This window comes from Capra hircus, chromosome 14, assembly GCF_001704415.2.
Source record: "Capra hircus breed San Clemente chromosome 14, ASM170441v1, whole genome shotgun sequence".
Taxonomy (NCBI): domain Eukaryota; kingdom Metazoa; phylum Chordata; class Mammalia; order Artiodactyla; family Bovidae; genus Capra; species Capra hircus.
In genome coordinates, this window is record NC_030821.1 from 60032359 (window position 1) to 60043492 (window position 11134).

At 43.0% G+C, this 11134-nt stretch overlaps 1 protein-coding gene across 1 annotated transcript; it reads right to left on the minus strand.

Moving 5' to 3' along the window:
- MRPL15 (mitochondrial ribosomal protein L15) lies at positions 1704–8365 on the minus strand. Its single transcript, XM_018058507.1, has 5 exons — positions 8180–8365; positions 7502–7656; positions 6820–6985; positions 4503–4626; positions 1704–4079 (listed from the first exon to the last, which is right to left on the minus strand). Exons 1-5 carry the CDS (start codon positions 8288–8290, stop codon positions 3742–3744), a joined length of 894 nt encoding a protein of 297 aa, XP_017913996.1. The 5' UTR covers positions 8291–8365; the 3' UTR covers positions 1704–3741.

Below are 11134 nucleotides of genomic sequence, written 5' to 3' on the forward strand. Positions count from 1 at the left end.
ATGTCCCTGGATATGTTCCAGTGTCTCCTAGCTTATAGTCTATGGAAACTTCAAATTTGTATCCTATTGTATGAAAACTGTACAAATCTTTAAAACAGACTGGTTCCAAATAGGAAAAGGAGTACATCAAGGCTGTATATTGTCACGCTGTTTAACTTATATGCAGAGTACATCATGAGAAACGCTAGACTGGAAGAAACACAAGCTGGAATCAAGATTGCCGGGAGAAATATCAATAACCTCAGATATGCAGATGACACCACCCTTATGGCAGAAAGTGAAGAGGAACTAAAAAGCCTCTTGATGAAAGTGAAAGAGGAGAGTGAAAAAGTTGGCTTAAAGCTCATCATTCAGTAAACAAAGATCATGGCATCCAATCTCACCACTTCATGGGAAATACATGGGGAAAGAGTGTCAGACTTTCTTTTTTTTGGGCTCCAAAATCACTGCAGATGGTGACTGCAGCCATATTAAAAGACGCTTACTCCTTGGAAGAAAAGTTACGACCAACCTAGACAGCATATTCAAAAGCAGAGACATTACTTTGCCGACTAAGGTCCGTCTAGGCCAGGCTATGGTTTTTCCAGTGGTCATGTATGGATGTGAGAGTTGGACTGTGAAGAAGGCTGAGCACCAAAGAATTGATGCTTTTGAACTGTGGTGTTGGAGAAGACTCTTGAGAGAGTCCCTTGGACTGCAAGATCAACCCTGGGATTTCTTTGGAAGGAATGATGCTAAAGCTGAAACTCCAGTACTTTGGCCATCTCATGTGAAGAGTTGACTCACTGGAAAAGACTCTGATGCTGGGAGGGATTGGGGGCAGGAGGAGAAGGGGACGACAGAGGATGAGATGGCTGCATGGCATCACTGACTCGATGGACGTGAATCTGAGTAAACTCCAGGAGCTGGTGGACAGGGAGGCCTGGCGTGCTGTGATTCATGGGGTCGCAAAGAGTCGGACACGACTGAGCGACTGAACTGAACTGATTGTTGTATGAAAACTGTACAAATCTTAATTATGTTGAATTGGTTTATAGTGCTTTTCAGGTCTACTATACCCACTTTTCTGTATATTCTATTAATTTTTGAGAGTTTGACATCAAAACTAAAAATCTACTAAAAAAAATCGTAATTATGCAGTGGAATTAAAGTAACTTTGGTCTGTATTTTCCAAGTCTCCTATAAATGTTATTATACTTTCATAATTTTAAAAAAAAATTTAAGAAAAAAGGTGCCGTTTACCCTAATGGAAAGTGTTTTTGAAACAGTATTAGATGTAACAAGGTAACTGCCTTTATTTTCGGTCTATGCCGTTTTGATTAAAAAAAAAAAAAAAAAAAGACTCCAAACAAACCAATGGTTCTCTCACCTCTGGGAAGTAGGTCAAGAACCAGTAACAGACAATACGGACTTTCACTTTTCAGACTTCAGTATTACATAATTTCAAAACAGGCATTGGCTATTTTCATGATAGAAAGTTTTTGAGGACCTTTCCCAGTGACTTTAAAAAATGAAAATGTATTCTCTTAATCAATCACTGTAATCATCAAAAACGTTTTCTGTGTACCTTGCTGTTTTGCTTTGCAATCACCTCTCTTCTTCCACATACAGTATTCCAATATAACTTTTTAGAATCTAACACAGGAAGCCTAAGACGGCTTGACGGTCAAAATGTTTAGAAAAAGGAGGCACGGAAAAAAGTAGATGGTGTCTGGTTCTTTATTATCACTCTCCTTCCAAAACATCGTTCTTACCCAGATTGATAAATTGATCACTTAGTTTTATAACTTACTGAACAGAACAGTGAATATACCATTAAGCACATGCTTTTGTATGCTCAGTCATGCAAACTCTCTTGTGACTTCACGGACTGCAGCCAACCAGGGTCCTGTGTCCATGGAATTCTCCAGGATAGACTACTGGAATGGGTTGCCCTTTCTCCCTCCGAAGGATCTTCCTGACCCAGGACTCAAACCCACGCATCCTGCACCTTCCTGTGTTAGCAGGCAGGTTCTTTACCACTGAGCCACCTCAGAAACCCCTACTATTAAGCACAGAAATAATGAATTCTGCACTTTTTTTGATGTTTGTCTAATTTAAGTCAATTAACCTCAGGGTTGAAGTTTGGTCAATACCAGGAGGCGTCAACCCCCACTGCTGGTTGTCAACATTTCCACTTGTGATTCACCCATCACAACAGGGTTTTTCAGCTGAGAACACAAGCTGCCAAAGAAAAGACTTCAGCCCCTTGTGTTAGAAAAGGGCTGTAGCCAAGCTTTGGCCAGGGGTATGGGTGTAGTGCAGGTTTTGTGTGGCAGCTTCCAGACTCGTCTTGGGGAAAGCAGCTCTGTGGGGATTCTATTTGGGTTCTAAAGATGCATCTCTCTCTAGGACTGGGGGAAGCCAGCAACTGAGAGACCAGTCGACCCTACAGCGATTGCCACACTTCACTTCAGAGAACAAGAAACCTGATCTCCTTCAAGCCACTGAGACCTGGGGCTCCAATCAGTGGAGCCAAATCTAATCCCAACACTGCCAGCTCTTGTCACTGGGTCTCCTGGAAATAAAAGCGTGTTTTACAATTGTTGCCTATCCTCTGAAACTCACAGGTGACTATCAGAGAAGGTAATCCTAGTACTGATTCTTATGAGTTCTGGATACTATGAAATGGCTTAATAACAAGCCAAACTAAATAATCCTACATAAACTGAAATATGCTCTTGGTATATAAATTACTTCATCGACTAAATATTATACCAGCAGTATCTGAGGTAGATAAATTGACAAAATAATGCACTGTTTAGGTTTCTAAAAAAAATTTTTAATAAAATAAACAGGAATCATTTTAATTCTACTTTAGAATTACCAGGAATTATTCAAGATTTAATTGCATCAGGATAAATTAAGCCTCCACGTGGTTTAGATACAACAGATATTTGCAAAGCTAAAAAAGCTCACTGACTGCTAAACCTTTTACATTAACAGTTTAATTTTCACGTTACCAACTGTTCTTATTTCTTATATAACCACTGACCGTTTTCTTCAAAATCATTTAAAATGACTGCAAAACAAAGGTTTCCAAAGTCTAGGAAATAAGTAAAATTGTATCAATTGGAACATCTACCTTCTTCAAAGAAAAAATGTTAATGGCTTGATCATTTTTGACAGCTTTGCCAGAGCTGAGAAAAATGAATTCACTTGGAATTTTCATTTCAATCTTGCCAGCAAATACTGCAATACTTAGAAACTATTCACCAGCCTTACACTCACATCCAGCAACTTCATCAGTCTGGGTTGAAGGTTTACTGTCTCAACTCTGGGTAAGAGGTTCCTCAGGGCTAACCAAGAGGCACAGCAGCTCATCAGCAGCCCTCGGACCCCGACCGACCGAGAGGACAACAAAGCAAGCCCAGCCCATCTGCATTCATTCTGATTTGCAACAATAAGACAAGACCTGAATGGGAAGATGATGGAAAACTCAAGGGGAAATGGTCTAAGAGCTGCCCACTCCCTCGGGCAGTGTGCCAGCGAGCTCAGGTTGCTGAGACACACACAGATCCACATCTTCCATGTAGTTCTTGCTTACTGTATTTTTAATTTTGATTAAAAAAAAAAAAAAAAAGATGTGATTACACAGAAAACATCATCCTCCTCAGAAACACAAACTGAGCCGATGCAGTGGGAGACACGCGTCACCACCCCTTCCAGTGCCCTCCTACCACTGGCTCCCCTGGACGGAGCTCAGGAGCTGTAGTACTCAAGCAGCTTCTCATCCGTAGGTTTCAGAATCTTCTTGTCTGCCATGTTCACCACCCATCCGGGAGCCAGACCAAAGAAAATCTGCCGTGGATCCTTTCGAGTACTGAGCATTTTGAAGAGTTCGTCTTTAGTGATGTCAGGTAAAATATAGCCATACTTCTTGGCAAGCTCCAGTCTCGCTTCGGGAAACCTGGCGGGATCTGCCAGGTAGCCTCGATTCCTCGCGTCAGTGTAGTAGGGGACTAACGCCTCGGGGGGGAGCATCCGCTTGGGAATGGGCTGTCCACGGAGAAAGAATGGGATGGGTCTGCATAGAATTTCTAAAAAACATTTTTAATAAAGAGAGAGATGCAAATACTGGTGATATATACACTGGTTTTCTCTTAATGATATTCTTTTAATTATTAAAGTATTTCCAAGATGAGAGCTTAATTCCAAAAACTTTTTTAACTTAGTAGACTTAAGTAAACAAATGGAAACACTTGATCTTCAAAAGTTTGCATCCTGAAGGTCAAAGTCACTCCTGGGTTACCAACAATTAGTGAATTTCTAAACATAGGGTATTTGAGCTCCAGGTTTTTTTTTTCTAAAAAATTTTAGGACATACTAGCTGAGGTGTATCAGAAGACAGAGACCCACCAACCACACCACTAGCAGAAATTCCCAAAACAGGAACCGAGGTGTCTGAACAAGTCAAACCCTGGTGAGGCAGTCGACACAAGGCCCCGAGAGGACAAGCTTACCCAGGCTTCGTGGGTCGTAGAAGGCGGTCGTGACGACACCCCCGTTCTTCTCAATGGCAGCGATGGCCAGCTCAGAAGCCAGCTGAACTTCTATGTTAACTTTTGCCTTAAAGGTGTCAGCGCCCTGTCATCCGTCAAAACAAAGTGTGTGAGGCGATGGCTGGGCTGCCAGCAAACTAATCATTAGGGCCTCCGCCCTGCCCTGTTTTCTCCTCCGGAGTGTCTCCAGCCCAGCAGCTACTCCTACTTTAACATCTCTGCTTTGAGGTCCTATTAAACACCACCAAATCCTTCCTCATTTCTTTAGGCCACCCTATTTTCCTAGTTTTCATTCCCTACGAGCAGGGATGATAAGACTTCCATTTTACATATTCAGCAGGCACCATCGTAAGCACCAATTCCCAACACCTCTTTAACAGCAGATTGTTTAGCCCTCAAAACAACTCCAAACCAACAGAATTACTGCGACTCCAATGACATAGATGGTGGCACAGAGAGCCTGGGCAACCTGCCCAAGAACATCAAGCAAGGGAGCCTAGTCCCAGTGGCTGTGTTCCTAACCACAACATTATGTCATGTGATACAGACAGAAAGTTACCGGAAATTCCTGACCTACAAGTAAGCAAGAGGCCAAGAGACGGTTTAAACAGGGGGACAAGCACGCTGGAGCCAATGGAAGAACAAAATAGCTGAGCTCTGGAGGGCCAGCCCTCTTGAGCGAAAGAGGCAGAGACAAGAGAAGTAAAAATAGTTCTGAACTTTTTTAAAGTGCTGTCTTTGGTCAATTTCATTAGGCCTAATTTCAAAACAGAGTCTGACAAAAATAAAAAGATGGTGGCACTACCATTCTTTTTGCAGTGGTAAAAAGTTTTCTGCTATTTTCGTGTGGTTTAAACAAGGTGGTTCCCAGTTTCCAAATATTCCATCAATTGTAAGAATTGTAAGAATTCCATCAATTCTCCCTTCTCTGATACTGGTAGGGATTTTTACAATCAATGGGACCTTTGACTAAATAAAACAACGTCTTGCCACATTACGTGACATTTCTCATTACTATCCATAGACTGCTTAACCATTTCCCTGTCTCTGGGCACTAGTGTTAGTGCCAGCATTTTCAGTGCTGTAAGAAGCCTATTTAGTATTTCTTTATATCAATTAAGTTTCTTTTATCTTGTTTTACCTTAGGACACATGTTCCTAAATTGGTGATTTTATGCTGAAAAGATCAAAACCATCTTATTACCCAATACTGACTGCAAATCTGAAATCCAGAAAAGGGCAACTGGTTTACAAAGCTGTAAATGATGAATAACTGAACATACTCAACCAACAGATTTCAGAATGATTTTTGCTAGTTTAATAGACATATGTCCCAAGCTGTTGGGATGTGCAGTTTAAGGTCTCATGAGGTCATGGGTTTTTCTGTATGTTACGTTATAACCATGTTCCTTGATATGCCTAAAGTAGAATACTGAGGCTTAATCCTGTATTTGGTATGCTCTCTTCAAATCATTAATTTGGAAAACTTATCGACAAGTTTACTTTTTCAAAGATCTGAAAGGTTTTCCCATAAACTATGCTTCCCTCTAGTGGACGCTAAGTCACTTACACAGCAATCAACTGTATTATTGACACAGAAGAAAAAGGGGGTGGGGGGGGCATTAGTTGATTAGCAATGTACAGGTTCATTTGCCTATAAAACTCCTGGCCAACTTCTCTAAATAGAAAACCTCTTCCCTACAATCATAACTGGATTTCATTCATCCCTTTCTTCCATAAATACTGAGTGACTATCACAAGCCAGTATTTCCAATGTTGAAAATACAGCAATGAGTCAAAGCACCTGCACTCAAAAGAACTGACATTACAGTGAGGAAGACAATGAAAAATGCCTGCACTGCCTGGTAATAAATATCACGTGTTCATATATTCAAAGAAAAACCCTTTGGGGCACAATAAGGCAGACCGTCAGATACGAGAGTGTTCCTTTATAAAGAACATCTCCATAATAAAAATAATTTAAGCCTCAAATAATTTGGAAGGAAAAAAAAAAAAGTTAAAAAGATCCTCCTACTAGGATGACATCTGAACAGAGAACCAAAGAGAGTGAGGGAGCAAGCTGAATGGATACACAGGAAGAACACCCAGGACAAGGGAACAGTGGCTTTCTAAAACCACAACTCAATATAACACAACCAACCACTACATAATGGTTACAACTCGAAAGAGATAAAAATGAAGGAGGCACAGTGTTGATTATACGGAAATCAGAAACAGTCATCCATGAAACTTACCAAGAAAATTTAATTCAGACTTACCTCCTCTACCAGCTGGACTCCACAGTCCCTTTTAGATGGCTGGATGGTAACACCTCGCCCGTTGACCAGCTGGGTTAAGTCAATAGGTTGTGTGGGATCGACGCGGCCCAGGTCAATCAGGTACTGCAGCCTATTGAGACTCAAAGGCTGATACTGGCGTCTGAAGCTACGAAAAAAAGCAGCAACAGATGGAAAACTCAGCCAGACTTATCTTCCTGTAAGACCTCCAGATAAACGCAGAGTTCTGTCCCGTGCTTTCCTGCTTCAATTTAGTTGGTTTAAAATAAAACTCCTACATTTACTTCACTCATTTATACAAATAAATATGTGAAAAATTTAACATACTATCTGAATTATGCATTAATGGATCTCAAAGTAAGAGCAGTTACCATTTACTGGGTGACGACAGTGGGCCAGAGTTTTAAACATAAAATCATTCTAAACCTCCGGAGCATGCACCATTACCTCCATTCTGCAAGTCTGGGTGTAACCTCTGGCTTTTTTCCTCTACTAAGTCAGGCTAAACTTACCAAAAATGCTTCAAAGGAAGGGTAGCAAAAGTTTGCTTTAAAGAAGTGGATTTAAATTTCTACCAAGCTATCATTTGGTGATTCTCAGAATCACAAATTTTTACACTAAGAAGCAAAGCAAAAAAATTTAACCACAAACAAAGCAAACTTACCTGTGTCCTTCATTAAACCCGTATTTGGGGATTCGAAGGTAAAATGGAGTCTGGCCTCCTTCAAAGCCCAGCCGGGGCCGGGTTCCTCTCTGCCGTTCTCCTTTGTGGCCCCTGCCACACTTCCTACCTCTTCTCTGACCTCTTCGCCGTCTTTCCTGGAAGGAGAGAAGAATGTTTTACGAGCTGCAGATGCACTTTTTAAAGTATATTTCACCTCTGCGCTGTCAGGTGGTAAGGCCCTCATTCATCCTTCCAGCCAGCAACGAGCCAAACCCCCTACGTGCCAGGCACTATTAGAACTGCTCTGAGGTCAAGACACCAAATTATAAAGAAAACTTTTTTCTTACTTGGCGAAAGCAACGAGTTGATTTTTAAGGTGACAGTATGCCCATAACAGCTTTGCTAGCTGTGTTCAGTGACTTGCAGAACGTAAAATATCTTTTCCCTTAAGATAAAGGTATAATGGAAAAGCACTTCATGCTAACCTAACACTGAATGAGACAATCATCTGCACTTCCTGCGACCTCGCTCCCCGCCCAGGTTAACGCGATTACTCCTCTAAACCCGACCTGAGAGCTGGGACTACCGGGGCAGGCTTCTCGCATCACTCAAGAGCAGGGGCTCACAGGCCCCTCGTTCCCGTAGCGCCTCGGACTCCCGCGCCATCCCCAGCCTTACCGGTTTCCTGGAGCCCGGGTTCGGCCTCAGGTTAGCCAGGCTCACACGAGGCAGGGCCCGAAGCAGGTCCAGGGCCCAGGGCCCTGCTGCGCCCCGCACCGGGCCGGCCATGACCCGCTTGCATGAGACGCCGCAAGGGCGCCTGGCACCCAAACCCACGTGATCTCGGGCGCTGCTTTACGGCTGCGGCCCCGCCCCCGTCGTGCAGCAGGAGCGCAGCGCCGCCGGCCTCGGGGCACGCCGGGAGCTGGTCTCCATCCAGGCGGCGGCGGGTACGCTAGGCTATCTCCTCCGAGCTGAGCTGGCTTTGTGTTTAGTTCACTGGGGCTGAGACCGTATTTTGAGGGATCGTGCCTTGTTCTTGGCTTGGAATGTGCTGCGTTTTCTTTCGCCGCACAAACACCTGTTGAAACGCTGCGCGTTGTAGGACTTGGTGTCACTGCTGAGCTGTCTCACAGTCTGGTGCTTAGAGAGGCAAGGTCTCCGAGCGCCACGTGGAGCCCAGAATAATATACTCGGAGCTGAAGTTCCGGTTTGGAGCTGGGAGCTGGGCTGATTATACGCCCTGTCAACTGAAAAATTGTACAACACAGAGCTGTGAGTTATTTGGGGCAAAATGAGAGCTATAGCCTAGAAGACAACCACTCAGCTCTGAGAAACAGTTCCGAAGCGGGGGTGGGGGGATGGGGGGGAGGGGGAGGTCGTCGGCTTATATGTTATTTTAGTGGAGTCAGGAGTCATTGGAAAAGACCCTGATGCTGAGAAAGGTTGAAGGCAGGGAGAAGGGGACGACAGAGATGAGATGGATGGATGGCATCACCGACTGGATGGACATGAGTTTGAGCAAGCTCCAGGAGTTGGTGATGGACAGGGAAGCCTGGCGTGCAGTTGGACACGTCTGAGCAATTGAAATGAATGGAGTCAAGCACATTTTGCAGAGGTTCCTGCTAGTAAGGAGGAGCAGATGTCCCCATTAATGATTTCACTGCTTTTCTAGACACAAGGAAAGTCAAGAATTTGGGCTTGTAAAATTGAAAATATCTGAATATATGAAGGCCTGTTCTGTCAGTTTTTCCCGGAACACAGATGCCTCGCTCCTGATCTCAGACCTGAATTCTGAGCTGAGGGGTTTGTTGAAAGACAGGGGCTGCAGTGGCTCCTGACTTCATCCCTGTAGAGGCAGATAGTGAGTGCCTTTCAGTTGGCAACCCTGAGATATAATAGTACCCAGAGTTGAGCTATTACCACTGGCTGGCTGGTACCAACCTGTGCTTAAGACTCAAACTCTGCACCCCACCCAGGTGCACTTGTGGTGCTCTGACCAAGTCAGAGATGCTGACTTCACTTGCTGTTAATGAAGGAGCCACCCTGGCTTGATTCATTAACTAAACAACCCCTTGTTGGGTAGATGTTATTACCTTTGACAGACTTGGCAAGGCTGGTTCAGTTCAGTCCAGTCGCTCAGTCGTGTCTGACTCTTTGCGACCCCATGAATCGCAGCATGCCAGCCCTCCCTGTCCATCACCATCTCCCAGAGTTCACTCAGACTCACGTCCATCGAGTCCGTAATGCCATCCAGCCATCTCATCCTGGGTCGTCCCCTTCTCCTCCTGCCCCCAATCTCTCCCAGCATCAGAGTCTTTTCCAATGAGTCAACTCTTTGCATGAGGTGGCCAAAGTACTGGAGCTTCAGCTTTAGCATCATTCCTTCCAAAGAAATCCCAGGGTTGATCTCCTTCAGAATGGACTGGTTGGATCTCCTTGCAGTCCAAGGGACCCTCAAAAGTCTTCTCCAACACCACAGTTCAAACGCATCAATTCTTCGGCGCTCAACTTTCTTCACAGTCCAACTCTCACATCCATACATGACCACAGGAAAAACCATAGCCTTGACTAGATGGACCTTAGTCGGCAAAGTAATGTCTCTGCTTTTGAATATACTATCTAGGTTGGTCATAACTTTTCTTCCAAGGAGTAAACGTCTTTTAATTTCATGGCTGCAGTCAGCATCTGCAATGATTTTGGAGCCCAAAAAAATAAAGTCTGACACTGTTTCTACTGTTCCCCCATCTATTTCCCATGAAGTGATGGTAGCTTAACCAAATTCTAATAGTAAGCAGCCAGGATTCATACACTGCCTCTTACCACGTAACTAGTATTTTTTTTTTAATAGTATAAAGTTGAATATCTGCAGCCAAAAGTACATTATTTTCACTCAGAAATATCAGCTTCCTTATTTTTGTCTTAAGTGAGTGTGGTACAGACCATGCCCTGTTCCTGTACTTTTTGTTTGTTTGTTTGTTTCACCCTCTTGCTGGGGGTTTGTTCCTACTGGTGATCACAAATAGTGAAGGTGGAAATAAAATTTTGGAGGGCAGCTATTTCTATGTTTAGCTAAACCTTTTTGAAGTTATTTTAAATCAAGTGTAAAAAATAAAAGAGGATTCCCCGGTAGTTCAGTGGTTAAGATTCTGAGTTTTCAACTGTTGAGCCTGGGGTTCCAGCTTTGATCAGGGAATTCAGATCCCACAAGTTGCATGTGTCAGGGCAAAAAAAAAAACTACAGAAAAAGTTTCATTCATTCATTTGAGCAATATTTGAGCAAGCTACTGAACTTGTTACAAAAATATACATGGAGGAAGTCAAAAGTTTTGTTTCCAGATTATTTGAAGGTAAGGGAGATCTTCCAAAAATGAGTACTTTTGAAAAGTTAAAAAAAGCCTTTTATAAAGCTAATAGCACAAATGCTTTCAAGAGGGAGCGGACATATGTATACCTGTAGCTGATTCATGTTGATATGTGGCAGAAAAAAACCAAAATTCTGTAAAGCAATTATCCTTCAATTGAAAAATAAATTAAAAAAAAAAAAGAAATACAAATATGTGAGTTCCGTAAAACAGTGTGAAGATACAAGACAGGACTCTATTTAGAAATATAGAAAGAAATACAGTGAAA